Source organism: Molothrus aeneus, chromosome 6, assembly GCF_037042795.1.
Source record: "Molothrus aeneus isolate 106 chromosome 6, BPBGC_Maene_1.0, whole genome shotgun sequence".
Classification (NCBI taxonomy): Eukaryota; Metazoa; Chordata; class Aves; order Passeriformes; family Icteridae; genus Molothrus; species Molothrus aeneus.
Genome location: NC_089651.1, coordinates 9,976,012 through 9,997,228, shown reverse-complemented (window position 1 = coordinate 9,997,228; position 21,217 = coordinate 9,976,012). Strand labels below are relative to the sequence as shown.

The following is a 21,217-nucleotide window of genomic DNA, read 5'->3' as shown; positions in this document are numbered from 1 at the left end:
TGCTCTGGTTGTTGGAGCAACCAGATCCAACTGAGTTTTGATCCAACTACTTGTTGTACACCACCACACCCCCCTCAGCTCGATCTCTATGGAAAAGGGGGAGGGAGAGGGAAGAGAGGATCCCCAGGGACACAGGACTAACCTCCTCTTGCAAATGTCCGATGTCGATTTCCCAGGGAGCTCCACGGAAGATTTCTGTGGGTGGTTCCCAGCCATTGCGGAATTTGGGGATGTAGGTGGGGATGTTCGCGTCTCGAGGCCACTCGGCTCTAGGACACAAAGTGGGAATATCAGGTGACATTCACAGGAATGAGTCTTTGGGAACATCCTCTCAAAGGAGAAGCAGGAGCATCAGGGCATCCAAGCATCCCCTCTGCCTGGGGAGCCTGGGGAGATGGCAGCTCTGTCCTCACCTGGATCTGGTCCATGTCTCCCCCAGGGAATCCCAGAGGTTTATCTCTTTGGGTGTCAGGTGCCCTCTCAGGAAATCGGTGGCATCTTTAGAAAGCAGTGGGCTGAGGACAGACCGGGCCAGCTCAGGGCCACCACAGCTATTGATGATCTGGGTCACACACAAACCACACAAAGAGGAGAGAACTTGCAACGGTCAAAGTGTCAAACCAGGGACACACAGAGGAGCAGGAATCAAAGACAAAGCTGATTCTTGGATCAGCTCAGTCACCTCAAGAAACACCAACCTAAATCTTTGAAGGAGACTGGACAGTTCAGGGGAACATGAAATTTTTTTAGATTGGAGTCAAAGATCTGATCTATAAATGAGCTGTTGCTACAGACAAGTGAAGTGTCACAAGCTGACACTTGAAAAAATGGAAAGTATCTTTCTATTCCTGTGTCCCTTCTGGCTCCTTTTCCAAGTTGGGATTTCTGCTTCCAAGCCTTTTTAGTGCAAATACTGAGCTGTGTTTGCCTGAAGGTGAGACCAGACAGATTCCCCGTGGGAACCCCAGCTCACTGCCCCTTTTGCTCACAGTAATGCTTTATTGATTGGATGGAAAAATTCATATTTGCTGGGGTTCCTGTATCTACTTTAAGCTGCAAACCAGATCAGAGGCCAGGAACAACCAGCATCACTTCTGGAAGTTCCTGAGAAAGCTGTGGCCAGGTGTGAGCAGTTTTCTAACCCTTCTGCACAATCTGTCTGCTTGTAAGTGTGAAGTAGAAATAAAATGGGAGTTCCCAGTGAGACCTGGGAATAAGATTTACCAGTTCCAGTGGCCCAAACAGGAAATGCACCAGCTCTGAAGCGCTGGGGTTCTGGATGTGCTTCCTCAGTTTGGCCTGGAAAGAGAAACACAGTTTAACCCTAACCTGAGTGTTCCTTCTCTTCTCTGTCACATGGTGGGAGTGTTGCTGGCTGATGAGAAGAGTAAGGGATGGAGGAGTAGGAATAATTTATTTTAATTTTGTGTCCATTTCTAATTCCTGATGAATTTTTGGATGCGTGGAGTACCCTCTCTGTTAAATCAGTGCCTTGGAAGGTAATTGTGGAACAGACACACAAAACCTTGGCTTATTTTGAAAGTCCTAAGGGAGGAAAGGTCAGGGTTATGGTTGCTTCTGCCTCTTTCAGGGTTGAGAATCCCATTAGTTCTATGAATGAAAACAACAGGATGGGTGTTTTGAGGGTCCCTTTGCAATTGCTGACAAGGGAAAGTCTCCACCGAGCTCTTGCCTGTGGCAGCTGGAGCTGCCGTGGCCACTGAAAGGCTCCAAATCCAGTTGCGCTTGAGGTGAACTCTGGCAGAATGGAGGAGCAAACACTTGGGATTAATTTACTGTAAGAACTGGGTTTTGGTAGCAGCAATCAGCAGAGCTGTGGTGAGAAACCTCTCCATTTTGTGCTTCCATTCAAGATCCTTCTCCTGTCCTGGGCTCCTGGCACTGCTGCCATGAGAGACAGGCTCCCTGCTCCTACAGAAATGCAAAGCATTTGAAATGCTGGAGATTAAGCATTAATGTGGAGTGGGAAGTGAGAAACAACTGCTGGCAGCAGGGTGACCCAGTGAATGGGCACTTCCCAAGGACTTAGCAGCTATGTGGTGAGGAATGTGGCACGGATCCACCATGGAGTCCCAGCTCTGCTCCACACTCAACCCTGGGCTCTTGCCAGGAGATAAACTGTTCCTTCTGATCCTGAGCAGGCACAAATTATCCATATTTACTTCTAAAAGAAAAGGCTGGAGCTTGGTGTCCTGCAAACCCCATCTCTGGGGTTTTCTTATTAATGACTGCCCAGGAAGGAGCTTGGATGATGTGTTTGCTGGACAAGTTTGGTCACAACAGACAGAATTCCTGCTGCCTTATTATCTTCCCTGCTCTTGTGTTTCACTGAGCAGAGCTGGTAGCACTGGGAACATCTTTATCTCTTTCTTTTCATCCCCTTCACAATACAGAGGGTCTGGCAGGGGAGAGAGGGGTCAGGAATATTGGGGCAATGGGGGACTTCAGTTACTGTCAAGCAGAGATTCCCCAGGCCTGGATCTGAAAAGATCTGGGCACTGCAACCCTCTGGCTGCTCTGTCCCTTCCTGGACTTGGTGCTTCTAGTTTTGGTTTAACAGCTTGTCCCAGAAAAACTGCACAAGCTTGACACAATGTTTGTCCTGAGTTCTGAAGAACCTGGAATTCACACTGTTGTCCCTTGTCAGTGTTTTCCATTCAAGTTTCACTTTAAACACTCACTGCTGGGATTCACAGGGAAAAGAAAACTCTGTCCCTGCATGGGATAGAAGGGATAGAAACTCCTCTGTGTCTTACCAAGAGGTTAAAAGCCAGTTTGGTTTTCTGGAAGCAGTCGATGAACTCAGCCTCACTCGGGGGTCTTGCTCGGAGAGTCAGCATTCCCTCTGCCAGGTGAAGGGGCAGAGAAGGACACGTTAGTGAGAGCATCCCCTTTGGGAAGCTTCCATCTGCCTGCCATGCAGAAGGCACAGCAGAAATGGGTGTTGAGACCAGAACTACTGAAAATCAGGGGTTCAGGGAAAGGCAAACTTCCTTTCTGTGCCAGAGGCTCTGTGTGCTCTGCCAGAGAGAGCAGCACCTCCCAAACTTGTGTGCCTGGATCTGTGGCTGTGCCATGGCATCGATCGGCCTTGCTGGGCCAGGAGCTGAGGTGTCCCCCTCATCCATGACCCCCCTGTGCTCCCCGTTTGTTGTGGCTGCTGCACTGCACCTGCTGGCCCTTTCTTCTTGTTCTTCTTCCCTTTCTTCCTTTGGTTGAGCTGTCGGAATGCCTCTGCAGCCTTCTGGAGCCGGGCAACGAACACTTCAATGTCATCCAGGGTGCAGTTCAGGATTTGCTGTGAGGACAGAAACCCAAGGGACCAGTGTGAAAGTGAGCCTGGGCTGCACACAGCTGGGAGCCTGAATCCCAGGGCCTGCTGCATTTCCTGGGAGAATGCATACAAGTGGGCAATCCAGGCATGAAGTGCAGCTCAATGCATCCCTTTGCAAGCACAGAGCTGCTGGGCCTGGCTGTGTGCTGTCCTTACCAAGGGGACAAGGGACGCCTCCTAATGGACAGCTGGAAAATAACCCAAGTGGGATGGGGAGGAGCAGAGCTGGAATCAGCAGAGCTGCCTCAGGTCAGAAGACATTGTCACATTGTCACCACATTGTGATGCGGTGATGGAGACTTTCTTTTGGCCACCTTATCTTTATGCACAGCAGGTATCAATTGGAAAAATGCCTAGATGATGCATTAAATGTCTGCTCCCTGCCTCTGCTCCCTCTCCCTTGCTTCCTGCCTCTGCTCCTGCCTATGGACTGTGCAGTGTCTCTGTCACCCACCGTTTCCTTCTCAATCTTCTGTGCTAACATGGCGCGGGATTCCTCATGGTCATGAGAGCCAGAGCTTCGTCGGTCATAGTCTGCAAACCAGGGAGAGAAAAACAGATTTACTATCAGAGGTTGGAAATAGGCTCCATAAAAGACAGGGGTCCATGGGATGGTAGCTGCAAGCTTGGATGTTTGTTCTGGGTTGTGAGGGCACTTCAGGAATAATGTTTGTAACAGGTGCTAAATCACAATCATCCTACAAAAAACCCAACCCTAAGGCACCTCCTGGCTTCCAGGAGCCACACACCCAGTGTGGGGGGGATATTCTAGTGGAAACAATCGCTGGGTTGGCCCCTGGTACAAAGCAAACGGTGTCAACTCAGGGCAGGGACATGGAAAGGGTCAGCACAGCAGGATCTGCCAAGTGGGAGAATTGGGGAGGCGTTTTGGCAAAGGACCATGACAAGTCCAGAGCATCTGTAAATGTGGGGATGAGGTACCCCGTCCCTGAGGACAGGTTTTGTAGGAAAAGCAGGAAGGTGTTTCATGGAGAAGGAATCTCAGTAAACAGGCATCACTCAAGACTTTCTCCTGTCATCTGCTCTCCTGCCAGGCTCTGTGCACTCAGAGCCAGAAATCCTGCCTAGAGGAATTCCCAGCTCTGCTTATGTGAGCAGCCTTGGAAGGGCAGAGGTAAGAGTGGCTGCTTTTCACCAGAATAGAGATGTTTATTCATGGTCCAGCTGAGAAATAGAGATATTCCTTTTATGATGCAGAACTGGGCCTGAAATAAGTTCTCCATTCAGCAGCCAGAGCAGTTGCTTGGCTTCAGAAGCCATCCCTGCAAATGAGTGTTTTGGATGTATTATAGTATCCTATTACGTGTTTTTGTTTTCCTTGAAACTAGAAATGGATTCTGAGATAAGGTGGTAAGATAGGCAGGAGTAAAAAATGCTTACAGTTTGTTCATCATTTTGATCTTTTGTAAGAGAAAGAGCTTGTTTCTGTTCCTAGGAACTTAATTCTGTTACTTTTTTCAAAGCAAAGTGCCAGGTTTTTCCAAGCCAACTCAAATGGGCTGAAGTCAGGATGGTTTTGGAATCACACTTTAGATGAGCACATAAGAGGGGTGTTCAGATCTGCATTTCCACACTTGACTTTACAAGAATTCATGAAAACAAGTTGATTTTCAAGGGTGAAATCTTGTCTCCTGTGAAGTCAGCAGAGCCAGGAATTTGTCTTTCTAACCAAATGTCTTGTCTATACATTTTAAGATCACCAATGCCTGGTTCAAATTTCATGTGATGGCTTATGAGGGGTTTTTGGTTTTTTGGCATTTCTGTATCCCCCAAATAAGGGTGTTGTTACAAGGAGTTTCTGGGAGATTTTATTTGTTGAGCAGAAGATGCCTAGTGGGTACAAGACTTAGTTTTCACCACAGAGCACTTCAGGAAGGTTTGCTGTCTGAATTAATTAGTCTCCCATCCCCAGGACAGACTTCCTGAGTGCTCCCTGTACCTGGATCATGCTGGGAAGGAGGTGCCACCCTGTTCCTGTTCATTGCTGAGCCTCGCATGTCATGCTGGATTGGGATGGGAGCCGGTCCTTGAGGTGGGGGGAGGATGGATTGTCTCTGCTTGATCTTTTCCTGGTTTGCCCTGCAAAGAAAATGACACAGAACAAACCCATCAGTGGTGGCAGATCCCATTTCCAAGAGACTGGAGTGTGACTAAACCACTGGAAACAGAGGTTTATTGTTGGTGCTCCCAGCTGTATCCCGCAGCACTTACTTGAGTGTCTGTGGCCGTATCTTCTTCCCGTGCTTGTGGTCTGCCAGGGCACTCTCTATGTCCTCATGGACCATCTCCGCCTTAAGGATAAAACAGGGATGTCTTTAAGGGCTTGGCTTTAGGAAGGATTGGAGGAAGGGGGAAAGGGCAGACAGCAAGCAGTGTGTTTTGTTCTGTTTCACAGCAAGCAGGAGGGCTCTGCTTACCTCCACCTCGTCACAGTTGAAGAAGTGGATGTCAGGTTTGTGCTGCTCAGAATCCTGACACACAAGCAGGAGGATGGAGGAATAGCGCATCTGATTGAGCACTGTCTGGCAGTGCTGCACTGTTGGCAGGGGAAAGTCCTCCAGCTCCTCCTGAAAGAGAAGGGGAAAGGTGTCAGGCAATGGGGAACTACTGAACTGAGAGGCAATGGTGCTGTGCAGGAACTCCTGGGATCTCTGGGCTGATCTTCCTTAATTTGTCATTGCTAAAACCATCCTGTTCCCATGGTGCAGAGTGACTCTACTCCAGGAGAGGATTTTGGTAATGATTCACCCTTGTTTGTGTTCCTTAGAACTTGTCCTTTCCCAGGCAGAATGGAAAGGGCACTCACTGCACCCCACACTTCAGTCTGGGGTCAGTCCCACAGGGCTCCAGGTACCTGTGTCTCACAGTCCAGCAGCCGGATGGACTTGTCGTTCACTTGCAGCAGCATCTCCTGTGTCCAGATCTTCTCTTTGGAGTTGAGCAGGATGAGTTTCCGGATTGCATCATCCACTGTTGTGATGGACTCGCTCTTGTCCATTATGAAAGTGGCCAAGTGCTGAAGTTGGGGAGAGAAAGGAGATAAAAACAGGTGGAAAATGTTTTTTGGGGTGTAAAAATTGGTGATGAAAGCATCTCTAGAGGCTTCAATTACTGTTAGTAGTTTCTCAGAGCTCAGGCATGAAGTTGTTGCTGCACAAAACAGTTTTGGTTGTTGGTACCAGCCTGGTCGTGGCAGTGAAAGATTTGGGTTTCATAATGGGTTTTCATAACCAGTTTCACCACTTTTATATTACTCTCATCAATTCCAGCAGCCCTGATCACTGTCCAGCAGGGCAAATGCTTCACACACATGAGTTACTCCCCAGGCCCCTCTGAATCTAGCTTGGAAGTAGAACTATGGCAGACAAACCATTGATTTGCTTGCCAAGCTATAAAAGCACTTGTGTTTTGCTTGTCTTGTGTAGCAAACCTGCTTTGTGTGGGATTTGTGCCAGGCAGAGAGCTCACACAAACCATGGACAAGTGTTGGTCCTCCGTGCCAAGTGGGATCCATGCAATGTGTGGGGTCCCATGCTCTGGGAACAGCTACTCTGAAGAGCTTCTATGCTGCAAAGCCTTCAGGAGCTCCAAACCTGGCAGCTCACTCTACCCCAGGCCTTTAAGCCCCCCTCAGGGTTGGGGTTACCTTCTCCCCAAAAATACCCAAATCAGCCCTCATAGGAGTGAAAATGGGTGTTGCTGACTGTAGGAAAGGATTTTTTGCTGCCTGCCTCTGTCCTGCCCTGTGGTTTTGCTTGGTTATCCTGGTATTCCTACCTCCCTTCACCTATCCTGTAAACCCAGCTCATGGTCTTTTCCCATCAGCCAGGCTTCCGTGCTGTCCTCCCTTCCTTCCCCACCCTGTGTGAGCACTTGGGCCAGGAGCAGCTCAGCTACAGCACAGCCATCCAAGCTGTTTTCCCATCCCTGCTCCAACTGCACTCTGAAGTGCGTGGTGATCCAAGCCTTGCACTTGGAACCTGTATGTGCAGAGTTTGTGTAACGGGGCAGCACTTGCAGCTTTGGTGGGCCCCAGGGACTCCATGGGAAGGGAATGGTGGGCAGGGAGGCAGCTGTGGAAAGGAGAGGTGTTACACATCCAAATGTTGTGACCCCACCAGCAGAGGGTGAAGGCAACTCCGCAAGTCCAGGTGAGCAAGTGCTGCTCCCTGCAGATGGAAGAACTGGTTGTGTGTGCCAGCAGAGGGCACTGCAAGGCAGGAAAAGCTGGGACTCCGAGCAGCCAAGATGTTTGCCCAGCTGTTGTCCCTGGGGCAGAGATAGCACAGCCAGGCCACATGTTCAGGTGATAACAGGGAAGGAAAAAAACCTCAGGAAGGAAAAAAAACCTCAGGAAGGAAGAAGGTTCTGTTTCACCTTGTTCTTTTGTTGCCTAGCTATGTTCTTGGTAAGAAGGGAAGGGGAACGTGCCTGACTGTCAAAAAGCAGCTGAAGCTTTTCCCTGTCTTTACCAACTTTCTCCAGCAGAGGAAAGCAGGTTTTTGCATGGGTAAGTTACAGGCCTGACTAAGCATCTATGCAGTCCAAGGGCCTGCAGCCCTTGGAGGCTTATAGGGCCAGATCCCAGCTTTTTCTCTTGTCCCTGCAGTATTAAAGGCCCATCCACCAGCATGACCCTCTCATCCTGGTTTCCTTGCTCAGTAGGGTACAGAGCAGGCACTTCAGCAGCAGTGGCTAAGCTGGAGAGCCAGGAGCAGATTAACCCCTGGAGCAGGAGAATCACAAGGTGCTGCAGGTAGAACTGCCCTAGGGGGCCAGGGACAGCAGTGTGGCTACCCAAAAATGGTCCTGCTGGGCATTCAGAGTTTGTGGGGAGGGCAGCAGTGAAATGCCTGCTTCTCTTTGATGCACACATCCTGGTTTCAAAGCAAGAGCTGGAAAAACAGGGGGTGTTTTAAAGCAAGTCCTAAAGTGATGGAAAATTTGTAGTAACTGGATGTGTTTTGCCTGTACCTGATCCTGTACCTTCCTGCTTTCTCCCAGTGATCAGAAATAACCTAGAATTAGGGATCAAGTAGCTTCTTTCTGTTGCTGATGCACTCCTGAGCTGATTCAGTAACCCAGTGGGTTGTGTCCACAGTTGACATGTGCATCAATGGGCCATGGAGGAGGATGATGAAATTGTTGGGAAAGAATTCCTTTCTCCTTGTAAAAGCCCAAGTAAATGCAAAGTGGGAAGCAGATTAAGAGGCAGCAAAAGCTGATGCTGCTAGAGCATGTCCTGCTGTGGGACTTGGAGAAGCTGTGGATGTTGGGGTCTGGCACAGACCAGATGAACCTGAGATGGATGTGTGCACTTGGAGCACAGAGCCTTGGATGGTTGTGAGGAAGCACAGGCAAGAACTGTTGCTGCAGTTGGCTCCACACAAGGTGGATGCAGGGAAAGGCTTGGATTTAAAGCACTTGTAGACCTTGCAGAAAATCTTTAAACATGCTCTTGGGCATTAGGGCTGTATAGGGTTTGTGGTGACCCATTTGCTGTTAGACGTTTTCCAAAGACTGGAGGAAGGAGCAGAGCAGAGGACAATGCAAGGCCCACTCCTGTGTTCATCAAGCAAAGGTATGGGGTGAGGCACTGTCTACATAGAACTCCTGGCAGGTGTGTGAGCTGAAAGCTGAGATTAGCAATGCAATCACGAATGAAAAACATGCTGGGTGTATGTTACAGTAATTGTAAAATAGTGCATGGGAAGGTATTTGCCAAGTCAATTTTATCTGTGCAGAGGTGACAAGCCCTTTTCTTTCAGAGCAGTGAGGGTATGGGTTTACTCAAGATGACAGGCCTTTTTATCTCTTTTATTATTTTATCCACCACCTTTACAAGCTTCATAAATTCTTTTGCTGTTTACTGTTCAGTCAGTTTTCATGGAGGGGAAGTTACTTTTCTGACTAAATCATTAGAATATTTTTCTGCTTTCCATTTTCTGTCGATATGGGTGGATTGAGAGGGAGAAGCTTGTTGCTGTCTTTGTTTTATCCCTTAAAACCCCTTTTCATCCAGATAGACATTCAAATACAGCAACTTTTATTAGAACGGGCAATGACTCCACCCACCATTAAACTTTGATCTGATTACTTCAAAGGGTATAAAATGCCTCCTGTGAGGAAACCTCATTCTATCTCACTGCCTGCCACTGCAATCCTGTTTGCCTTGGTCAAAGTTCAGGGGAGAAACTCACAAACGGGTGGCTTATGGCATAATTAATAAAGAATTAATTTACATGTCACTGTTTAAAGTCCCTTCTCTGCATCCTCATATGAGTGACTTCTGAGCCACTGAGTTGGTTTCTCCAATGGAAACCAGGACCTCTTTCCAAACAGGCACTTTTCAAGTCTAAATGTAGGCTTTCAAAGGGCCCCATCTCCTAAATATGAACCTGAGGAAGTGTTTTCCTGTCTTGCCTTGCTCAGTTTTCAGTGATGAATGGCCCCACCTCCTCCATGGAGTCCTGCTCCACCAAGCTGCATTACAGGAATTGCCAAGCTCAGGATGTCCAGGCTGGCTTCTCTTTTTGGGATGGGTGTCTGTGGCAGTGGGAGATGGATTTGGCATATTGCCTGTCTTGTGTGAAGGGGTTTGTGTTACCTGAGAGGACACAGTAGCTGAGGAGAGCTGAAAGCTGATAGTCCATGTGGTCTCTGTTGCTTGGAAAGCTAAATTCCAGTAACCACCATGGGAACTCTGCTTTTAACCTGTCTGTGCTGATCAGAAGGGCTTAAAGCACAGGGTGACAGGACAGACAGCGTTTCATGCTCTCCTTCAAACACAGAGGAGGGAGAAGACAACAGCTTCTCCATTTCCTCTTTCCTTGTACAGAATTCCCCTTGTTTATTGAAATCTTCTTTCCCCCCCATTCTCCTTTACTCAGTGACTTGAGACTTTAATGGTAAGGAGGTTCCCAACTCGCCCTTGGCCTCCTAAAGGTCCAGAACACAGGGAACACACTGCACTACAGGCACCTATCACTGACCTCAGCCTCTCAGCCCCCTAGCACTCTGTTGTGTGTGCTCACCTGGACGTGGTACTGGGAAGTCTCGTGCATAATGACGTTGGAGTTGGAGTATTTTTTCCTTTGTTCTGTAAGAAACAAGAAAAGAAGCATTGGTTGTTTTTCTTTGGATCTGAGAATTACAACTCTTTCTCACAGTCCCCGAGCTTCCAGCTTGGGCTCCGCGGGCGCTGCCAGCAGGTGTCTCTCCAGAACAAGCATTGCCTTTCCTTGAGCTTTGCCTTGGGGATTTCACCCAAGAGCTCTTGGCCAGCCAAGAGCTTATAAATCGAGCTCCTCTTGGTGCACGGGGCTGAGCACAATCCTGCCCACGCCTTGGGGAGCGTACTGAGCACCCGGAGATATCCCAGTGATAAGGATCATGAAAAGATGCCACTGGTCTTCTTTGGAGCCTGGCAAGGGTGGGTAGAAGTTAATTCAAGCCAATTTCTAAAGCTTTTTAACACTTGCCCTACCACACTTTAGGCTGTGCCATCAGATTGGCAGGACATACGAGTACTTCACACTTGTAGCTCTATGTCTGTGGCTGAAAACACAGCAGTGTTTTGCCTCTGTGCCTGACTGCTGACAGCCCTGGAGTGATGGATGTTCCCCAGTAGAAGTGATTTCTTGATTTGTTGGTGGGAATATTGGCAGAGGCATTAATGGAGACTGCAGGGCTCTGAGCCTGTGTCTCATACACCACCAGCACCAGCTCAGAGGTGGAGTGAGGATGGTTCAGGGGAAAGACCTCAGACACCCAGCCCAGCTCCCTGCTCAGCCATTCCAGAGTGACCTTGAATAAACAAATTAATATTGCAGCGCAGCCCCTTCCCACCTCAGGCTGGCAGGAAAGGCTCAGTGGCACTTTCTGGTTGCTGGGGGCATTAATTGCAGTCTGTCCTACTTGCAATGTGGGGCAAGGTCTGGGATAGGGCACAGGCAGCGCATCCCACAGGGATTTGGGGCTGATGTGAGGCACTTTTTTCCTCTCAGTAACCTCAATTTCCTCCCTGAGCATTTCTCATGTAAATAGATGACACTGATGGAAATGAGAACACCGCATTCATGTGGGATGGAGACACATTTGGGTTTTAAGACATCCCATCCCCTCCTTTTCCAGAGGGAGTGGAAAAGGCTGAAGTGGGTGGTCTGGAAACAAAGGGAGTTTACATTCGGACAGGCAAATGTCTCCAGCCCTGAGAGGAAGGGTGAGGAGCTGTGTGGGGAATTGGTAGTCCCTGAGGGAGGGAAGGAATACCAGGGGGATGAGGTTTCCAGTGGGAGGTTAGCACAGGTCTGTGTTCCTGGGAGGAAAACAGCCCATGGGGCTGTAGCAGTGGTCAGGGCAGCAGCTGGTTGCCCTCAGACTCTCTGGGATCCCTTCAAATGCCTTTTCCCCTTCCTCCAAGCTCAAAGAAGCTGCACGTGTCGCAGTCAGGGGAGATCTCAGTATGCATTGCTGAGGAAATCTTCAGAGAAGCCCTTGGAAGTTTTGGGGGCCAAAACCTCAGAACTCTGCATAGCCCAACTTCCCATCACCTGCACTCAGTGAGTGCAAGAGAGCAAAGGCCTCTTTAGCCCTTTGCAGCCTTGTTCAGACAGCAGCAAGCCCTGGGACAGGGAGAAATGCAGATGTTTCCCCTCCCTCTGTTGATTTTTCCCTGGGGGAATTTCTGCATTACCTCCACAAGCCACAGAACTAGAACAAAGTGCCTCTATTTTGTCTCCCGATGTCATTCAAGTGATGTCCCAGAAGCTGCCCAGGGCAAGAAATGGGGTGTTTCTGCATGTTCTCCTGAAATCCCTTCTGTCTCCTTGGCTTCTACCTGGCCCCCACACCCATGGAAATTTTTAGTTTTGTGTTTCCTGCTGGCATCTGCAAATAAGACCACGAGGTCTGGAACCAGCCAGAGTTTCTGGGGACAGCAGGGTGCCAGAACACCGAAATCTCCTTCTTTTCTAGCACTTGGTTTTGAATTAAACACAGGAAGAATTGAAGAACCAGGTTGCCGATCATGAAATAGTCATATTTGGGCCACATCTATCCAAGGAGCGTGGGTGCTTTAAAGAAAATGAGTGTTTTTTTGGTTTATTTACTCAAAACAATGTGGTGAAATACTGCAGGGCTTTCCAACATGCATCATTATTTGTCTTTGATTAAATTTGGCTCTGGTTGGGCTGGGCTGATCCGAAAATGCTTTTAGGAAGAAGTTCTTCCCTGTGAGGGAGCTGAGGCCCTGGCACAAGTTGCCCTGAGAAGCTGTGGCTGCCTGATCCCTGGAAGTGTCCATAGCCAGATTGGGCTGGACTTGGAGTGACCTGGGACAGTGGCAGGTGTCCCTGTACATGGCAGGGGATGGAATGAGATAAGCTTTCAGGTCCCTTCCAACCCAAACCATTCTGGCATTCTGTGAATGATGCCTATAGCAAAATCTGTGGCTCTTTGACTTCTTGATCAAGGGGTATCCTTTGCCTTGCCCAGGTGAACTCCCTTGCCAGCCATACCTCAGAAGGCAGGTCAGCTGTCCTGTGTGGCTCCACCCTGCCCTTCTGCACAGCTTTGTCCCTGACCTGCTGAATTTTGTATGAGTGCACGCTGGCCTGTTAGCAGCAGCAGGAGCAGGAGGAGCTCATTTCCTCCTGCTTCATCTGACACCTCACACCGGGACACTTGGCGTTTCTACAGTGTCCTGCAACAGGACCTGGGCACCTTCAGGTGTTATCCGACCCCTAACCTGGCCCCAGGATGTGGAGAATTTGCATAATCCCTATGTGATAGATGAGCATTGCAGAAATATAGTGATGATTTCCCCAAATTAGCTCAAACACCCATCTGCACCTCTGTTTATCTCCTGCTATGACCTTCAGAGTCTGTGGCAGTGAAGGACTCTATAACACAGGCAAAGGGCAGGGAGAGCTCCAGGGCTGTGGCACCGGTACAGCAAACATCCAGAGGTGATAAAGCTGGCATGAACCCACAGTGACCACTGTCCTTTTCCCCTTTTGTCTGCCAAGAGAGCCAAAGAGATTGGAAAACAATAGAGCTTTGCTCTGTCCTTTTTGTGTCTGGCAAGGAAAAAACCCAACTCGTAGCATGGGTATCCTGGCAGGTGCTGGGGGGATCCCCTGTGGCCTGAAGAGCAGTTGTGCTGATCCCAGACACTTGCTGTATGTATGGGATGGGGAATCCAGAAAGCCCTGAGTGCCTTGAGCATGGATGACATGTGGGATAACATGCACAACCTCTGGCAAATTGTCTCATCTCTTGCCTCTCAGGGTCTGGGTCAGTGATCCCTAAGACAATCCTTTGAGGGGAAAAAACCCTATAAATGGTTCTTTAACAGAATTCACTTCAATTCTCTACTAACCAGGTAGCTTTAATCTTGCCTCACACCCAGAGAAGTGGGCAAAATGGCAACAAATGTTATCTACCACTGGTATCTTACAGATAAACAGTGCTGTGGGAATGGTGTTTCCCACTGGCACCAGTGAGGAAATGGGAAGAGCTGAGACCACTGCAGAGGTACAAGGTGGTACCTGAGGGCTCAAAACAGTGCTGGGCTGAAATCCCAGTAATGATACTAAAATCTTGGCAGGCAGGGAAAGAGTCCTGTTTGGCTTTATGTTAAGGAGTGGAAAGGATAAAAGAGAGTAATAAATCAGGAAAAAAAGCAGGATCGATGCACATCCTGGAGGGCTGGGGTTATCACCTTGGTCCAGGAAGCCAAAGCACATCTTTAGTGCCAAGTTCCCTCCCCATTTCCATGCAAAACCTTATTTAGCAGGGAGCTGGGATGTGGCTGTGAACGTTCAGTGAGCACAGGAGATCAACTAGCGGGATAAACTGCCCATGGGCCCAGCTTACAGCTGGGATAATTGGTTAAGGTCTCTGGGAATGCTGAGCAGTGCCAAGGAGGGCAGGAGCAGGCTTGTCTTTCTCCATGCACAGCCTCTGTCAAGCCAGAGGGGCACAGCACCCCCAGTACAACCTGCCAGTGGCCTCTTCCTCCCCTCCAGGCACATCCTTCTCTGATTAATTAGTTTTACCACACAGGATCCTACCTGATCCTCCCTGTCCCTCCCCACATTTGTTTACAGCTGTTTCTGGGCAGAAGGCACAGCAGAAGACAGGGGGATGCATGGACAAGTACAGAGCAGTCTCTGAGGAATGAGAGGCATTGGATTTGTTCTCCCTGCCAGTGCCATACCAAGGACCTCTCCTCCATTCTCTGAATCACACTGCTGACCTCCCCAGCCTCCACATCCATTACAGCAGCCTAAGGGAAGTCCTGGTGGTTACTTCTGGAGCTTGCCAGTTCCTTATATAATCTCTACGTTATCTATACATTATCTAGCAGTGCACACACTGTTTATAGGAACCTGCCAGCGTAGTGTGAGCTGCTCTGTGCCAAATGGCAGGTCAGGACCAGCCTGCTGAGCAGAAATGGGGCAGCAAATGCTCTGTGTGCTCATGGCAGCCGCAGAAACCTGCCAGGCTGGCTTACAGAGCAGCAGTATGGAATAACCTCCATTCCAGGATCCCAGCCTGGGGCCAGATATGGCACTTGAACACAGCATCTGCCAGGTTCCTGCTTCCTGCTCCAGGTTACCCAGGGTTAGTCAAGGATCTGCTTTTGGGCCTTGCACTGACCTGCTGTGCCTGAGATACCTGACGGGGGAGAATCTGCAGGTCCTGCCTTGCTTCTTCCCTGCTCTCTCTGGCCAGCACAGAGAGAGCTCCATTTTGGGATATCTTTGCAGTCTAGGGAGCATCAAGCTCCCTGGGTTTGCTGTTAGATCTGTGGTACTTGCTGAACTGCTGGAGCTGGTCTGTACTGGCGCCTGTGGCACTGGGAATGTCTGCCTGGTCAGCTCTCCCTCATGGCTGTGTGTGCAGATGGATCTGGAAGCTCTTGGAGTGAATGAACAGCTCTCATTGAGGTGTGAATGGGCTGTGGCAGCAGGGAGCAGTGGCTCCGGGTTCCACACGGCTGAATTCCTGCTCGGCACGCTTCATATTTGCCACAGCTCAGCCCCAAGTGCTCACATTCCTGCTTTATTAGCTGAAGACACAACCCACTCTAGGAAAGCAAATAAAAACCTGGCACAGCTCCTGGGTTGTGCAAGGACTGAGTACATGGAGGAACAGTGTGTGTTTGTGTTCAGTGTGTCCAGCAGGCTGCTTGGAGCAGGATAATCAGGGCATTGAGAGCTATAGTTCACCAGTAGAGATATTCCCTTTTGCCTTTACAACCAGACCTGGAAGAAACCTGCTAAATTATTTTTCACCAAAAAGCCCAAAGTGGTGTTTTCTCAGCTTTCTGTAGCTGGTAATGACATTTTTTGAATGAACATAATAAGATTGGGGGAATCCTGATTTAATTAATTCGCTTTCTTTGAATCTTGAAAAAAATTCATAATGAAAAATTCCTCCTTTTTTTTGGTTGTTATTTTTATGAACTATCACAACTTTAGTTCCCAGGCTACTTGGGCATATCCAAAACCCCATTTCCATTTAGAAAAAGGTTCCTCTGTGTGAGCTCTATGCAGTTACTCCATGAAAGGTGAAAACTTGTCCTTAGCAGTTTCAAGGTGGCAGAGAAAAAGGGTCACTGGAGATGCTGAACAGCATCAGAGGTGGGAGATCCCTTTCCACAGCATCCCTGTCACTAACTGCCATCCCAAACTCCTGGCCAGCAGCACCTGGAGCAGTGTCTGCTCTTCCCAGTAGCTCCAGTCATGGCTGAACTGAGCCAATGTGTTCCCTGTCTCACCCACCACTGGGGCTTGATCTGCAGGAACCAAGAGGATTGTTGGCTTCCAGTTTTTCTTCCAGCCCTGTTTCCAGTTGGTGTATTAAGTAAGTGTCCGAGGCATTGAATGGAAGGGTCACCCACACACACAGTGTCAAAGGGGAGCAGGGTAATCTGAAGCTGGAATCTCAGGTGGGAAAGGGGATGTGAAGAAGGGAGCTGGAATGGCATCAAGGGAGCAGGGGAAGGACAAGGGAGGTATTCAGGGCTGGCAGGAGGGGACAGGAGGAATTAAAGACCTGGGCAAGAAGGCTGGATCTCTGCTGAACCTCAGGCTTTTTCTCCAGTATGATGAAATCTTTAAAGACATGACAGTGAGTGGCACTGTTCTGAATCCCTGTGGATTTAGGTATGGACCTGGTCATCTTGATGCAGCAGTGTGGCTGAGCAGGCTTGGCAGGCCACTGCTCCTGCCAGAGCTGTCTCTTGCAGGCAATACCAGTGTGTGTTAAATCCTGCACAAATCCTCTCCTAAAGGTTGTGGGGAAGGAACGATCCCTCCGTGCTCCTGTCAATAATGATGTGACAGCCATGTGGCCTCCAGCTGGGATTGTGAACAAGCTCATGCTTTGGGCAGGGTGTGGGAGAGCCAGCAGCAGGGAATTACAGTCTGGGCACTGTGGGTCTCATCTCAGAGACCTCTCCATGTGGCTGGGGCTGGAGGCCCTGTTGGGATACAAGCCGATCTGTGAGATCCCCAGGAGTTGGTTCATCACCATTAAAGGTAAGTTGCTTCCTCTCCACTGGTGTGTTCTGCCTGGCCAGTGCCAAGCAGCTGCCTGTGGCTCAGGGGTGATGCTGGCACCAGTGGAGCCTCTCTGCCCGTGGCTCCCCAGGGAGATGATCCCTGTGCAGGGCCACACTGGGCAGGAAGTGGCTCCTCTCTTTGTGACAGTGCCTCGTGTCCTGTTACAGCGCGGCAGCCTGGCTTGGGTTACGGGTGTGCAGTGTCAAGTGATTGGCATCAGCACTGTGCTTCTCCAGCCTAACTCATTGCTCCAAAACCCCTTTTCCAGCCCTCTGCCCTATCAAGTCTGGTTCTTTCCCAGAAATGAGTGCATGGAGGGTGGCTGGACAGGCTGGAAGCAGCTGGCAGGGTCTCACAGACCCTGGAAGGAGGCTGAGCACTGCAGGGACAGACAGCAACCAAACAGAAATGAGCTGCTCCTCCCCACAGCCCTATGAGAAATCCCTGCAATCATCAAACTGCCCTGAACTTCTCCTGCTATGCTGCCTAATCCATCAGGAGAGCCAGCCAGCGCTGTTTGACAGCTCTGGAAGCAGCTGAGGGGAACACCCGCAGAAGCCCACTGGGAGTCACCTCAGAAAGGGGTGGCAGCAGCTTTCCTGCTGTGGGAAATGCTGTGCAGAAAGAAATACTTCCTGCCAGTCCTTCCATGGGTCCTACTGGAGCCTGGTTTCCCCCCCTCAGGCTTTCATCTGGGCTCAGAACAGACGCCCGTAAGCAGAGAAGCAGCCTAATTTATTTATGGTGTGCATTAACGTTTATTCAGCTGGTGGCTGTGTGGGGAGAGGTGGCAACCTGAGAGGGGCCAGCCATTCCCTGCTGCCAGCTGATGTGGGACTGCTCCCTGCAGCCACAGACTCCTCCAGAATGTGGAGCTGAACGAATGTGGTGCTGTTTTACTAAGGGGGGAGGAAAAGATGAGTGTCCTGCTCCCACAAGAGCCAGGAAACTCCACTGAGGATGGCAGAGCAGCTGGAAAGCGTATCAAACTCTGCTAGGAACAGAGCTAGGGGAGGGTATCTTGGGGTTTTAAGTCAGTTTCATTGTAGAATTCCCTTTGGTCATCTCTCCTCATCCCTCTGTGCTCACCACAGTGAAGAATACACAGTGGTAGGCAACATATTTGGTGATCAAAGCAATTTCAGCAGGCCAAATGTGACACCAGAGCCTTCCCCACCCATCAACAGCCATGTGATGAGGCTGTGTCCTGTGAGGGCCTTCACACTATGCCCTGGAGGTCCCCCAGAGTGAACCTCCACCTTCGCCATCCAGGTGCTTTCCTGTGCACAGCCTGAAGCTGCTGCTGTGTTCCAGCCTCAGCCCAACAATTTTAAATATCCCTCTTCAGGGTCTCCCCTGAGGTGGGTTTAATATTCCCAATAAGTCCCTGTTGATACTGGGGACACCTTGGCCCTCAGGTAGCACTTTTGTACCCACAGTTGGCACCCCTGTCATGTTAAGCCAGTATTACTGTAGAAAAAGCATCTTTAGAAAGGGAAACCAAAGGCCTTGTTCATTTAGAAATAATATTTAGACACCTGTGTGCATTGGAGCCATCATAACCCAGAGAGCTTTAAATGAGTGGATGCCTGTGTGCTGGGAATTTGGGAGTCACTGCTCTCACTTCTTGGAGGTCTGGCAGCGTACACAGGCTGAGGGTTCAGCCTGATTGCATGGGAGGAAAATAGAAATATGAAAAGTCTTGTCAGTTCCAAACATCCCTCAGCAGTGTTGTAATCACATAATCAAGGCCAGCTCGGCTTGGTGTGATTTGTTTCATTATGAAACATAATTCTCCCTGGAATTTTAGTTCTTGCTTGCCCTCTATCCCCAAATGTGCCAGCTCACAGCAGAAATTAATGCTGGAGGGGGGAGGATCTGAGTGGGAAAGGGACCAAGACATTTAAATATTGGTTTACACGTGCTGAGTGTCTTTTGCTGAATTAGCGGGTGGGTTTCAAGTGCTGCCAAGCAAAATCCCTCTGGATGTGCTCATGCCAGGGGCTGGGCTGGCCAAGAGGCACTGATTTGTGCAGGGAATCAGAGCTCAATCTGTGTTTCAGTAGTGGCAGGAAAATAGCAGGCAGCTGCTTTACTCCTCCTGAGGATTTGGCCCAGGGACATAGAGTCCTCATTTCAGGTTTGCTGGAATTTGGTCAGAGAGGTCCCAACCCTGGTGAATTTGTTTTTGAGGTGTGTTCATACAAAAAAATGTGGAATATGAAATTCTGTGTTGAAAAGTGCTTATTTGAGAGCTGTGTTTGTTTCCAAGGCAGTCTGTCAGCCTTTCCCTGCACTGGCTTTTGTGGCACAGGATTGAGGGGCGCTCCCTGTGCCATGGCACCATTAGATCCCCCTCTGGAATTCTGGTGGCTGGAGCCCTGGGTTTCCTGCACCCATGGGTGCCAGCCTGCAAATCTGCTTGGCTTTAATCCCGTTGTGAGCCCCCAGGTTCATTTTTACACATCTCTGTAGGGCTGTTTACCTGGAACCTGCAGCCCTCCTGCTCCTGACAGGATGTGCCAGTGTCAGTGCACAGCCAAAGGAATGCGCACTGCCTTGGAGGCAGGAGGAGTTTGTCTGTACTAACATCCCTGTGTGCACCCAAAATTCCCACACCTCATCCTTTTGCTTCTTTATCATGTGTCCTTCCATCTCCAGAAGTGACTGCCACAGTTCAAACCCCTGCTTGGCACCACCCACCCTGCAGCATGCAGGCCACAAACAGCCAAATTTCTGCTCTGCCATTATCCTCATGTTTCATTTCTTGGGAGTGAATTGACATAAACAGTGGTTTTGTTTAGCACTAAATACAGTCCCTGCCATCCCACTTCTCCCCAGGTGAGGCTGGCCTCTCTGAACACTGCTCCAGGCCACTCCACATAGATAAACCTCCAGCCTTGGGCAAAGGGAGTCACTTCTCAGGGACAAATAAACCACAGTGGCAGTTCATAGCCACCAAAGACAATCTCTGATCAAGTAGAAGATCCCTAAGGAAAAGCACACACAGCCTGTTCCTTCCCAATTAAACCATCAACCAGGTAAATCCATAGCTCTCAGGTGGGAGAGCTGGCAGGCTCGGACACCCCAAAAACTGCTTGTGTTAGCCCAGACAACCTCCAACTTCTTACTCAGGAAATAACTGGGGGAGGTGATTTCTCACATGATTTATGCTTGCTCTGCCCACCCTAGAGGCCACATTTTCACCTGGGACACTTGGATCTGCTGAGATCAGGAATAACTGTCATTGATACCTAAAGGTGCTGCCTCTCAGACTGTGCACAAACACCCATCCTGCCCATTCCCTGCACTTCCAAAGAGCCAAAGGGCATGGAATTTTCATGGTTCACTAAGTAGTTAGAAGAGGATAATCATTAACCTGCTGAGGACAGTCTTTCTTTTGTGAGGCCCTTTATCAGGTGATCTTGTTAACAGACCTGGGGAGGATCTGGGTAAGGGAAGCAATGTTCTGTTCCCACAAAATCCCAGCTGTCCCCAGTGTGGGAGGTGTCAGCACAGATGTGAGGTGTCTTTTTGCTGCCAGGTCAGGCCAGCCTGTTGCGTATGGAACTCTGGATTCACGTGGCTTTGACTGAGTTCCAGCCTAAAGCTCCCCAACATCGACATCCAGCTCTCCAGAGGTGCCTTTGCCTTGGGAAACTTTGGATATGTTTGCAGGCACGACTCACCATACAAGTCCTTTGCACTCAGCTTGGAGGCTCCCTCGGCTTTGCCCATGCTGCCACTGAAAAAGGAAGAAGGTATAAATCAACCATCAGCTCCCAAATATTTTTAACATCAGTTTTCACACAGCAGCTCTGCAGTGCCCAGAGGGACCAGCCCTTCCCTTCTCTGCAAAGCATTTCCTTGTGGGCCGTGCCGGCGGCTCCGGTGCAACCCTACCCGTTATCCACACCACAGGCACATGTCACTGAACCCAGCGCTGGAAACAGGACACGGAGCAGCCCAGCCAGGCCTGTCCCCACTAGAGTTACCTTCACAGTGTCCCCTGGAAGAACAGCACTCCGGAGGGGCTGGGTTAAGGACAGCAGCTCCCAGTGTGCCATAAGTGGGAGTTACAGGGAGACCCCCTCCATGTTATCCCTGAGTCCACCTGAACCTGAGGCAGTACAGGAGCCAAGGTGATGATCCCTTCTCAATGGACATGTTGGACATGTACCCCTTGAAGGCAGGCACTTGGATATAGAACATATCCCATGTAAGGGAAGGTGGAATTGTGTGGAAACAGTTGAGTTTTGGGGTGTCA

General features: G+C 49.6%; 1 protein-coding gene across 1 annotated transcript in view; it reads right to left on the bottom strand.

Annotated features, from left to right (window-relative positions):
• LOC136557600 (epidermal growth factor receptor kinase substrate 8-like protein 2) overlaps positions 1-21,217 on the bottom strand; it is a 49,527-nt gene that overhangs the window by 8,614 nt on the left and 19,696 nt on the right. The window contains exons 3-14 of the mRNA XM_066551659.1: positions 20,640-20,695; positions 10,411-10,475; positions 6,231-6,392; positions 5,794-5,943; positions 5,588-5,667; positions 5,316-5,455; positions 3,810-3,889; positions 3,193-3,319; positions 2,778-2,866; positions 1,225-1,299; positions 414-562; positions 143-269 (exon numbers count right to left, since the gene is read on the bottom strand). Of these exons, the coding sequence (XP_066407756.1) occupies positions 143-269; positions 414-562; positions 1,225-1,299; positions 2,778-2,866; positions 3,193-3,319; positions 3,810-3,889; positions 5,316-5,455; positions 5,588-5,667; positions 5,794-5,943; positions 6,231-6,392; positions 10,411-10,475; positions 20,640-20,695 (1,300 nt within the window). The remainder of the gene's footprint in view (positions 1-142; positions 270-413; positions 563-1,224; positions 1,300-2,777; positions 2,867-3,192; positions 3,320-3,809; positions 3,890-5,315; positions 5,456-5,587; positions 5,668-5,793; positions 5,944-6,230; positions 6,393-10,410; positions 10,476-20,639; positions 20,696-21,217) is intronic.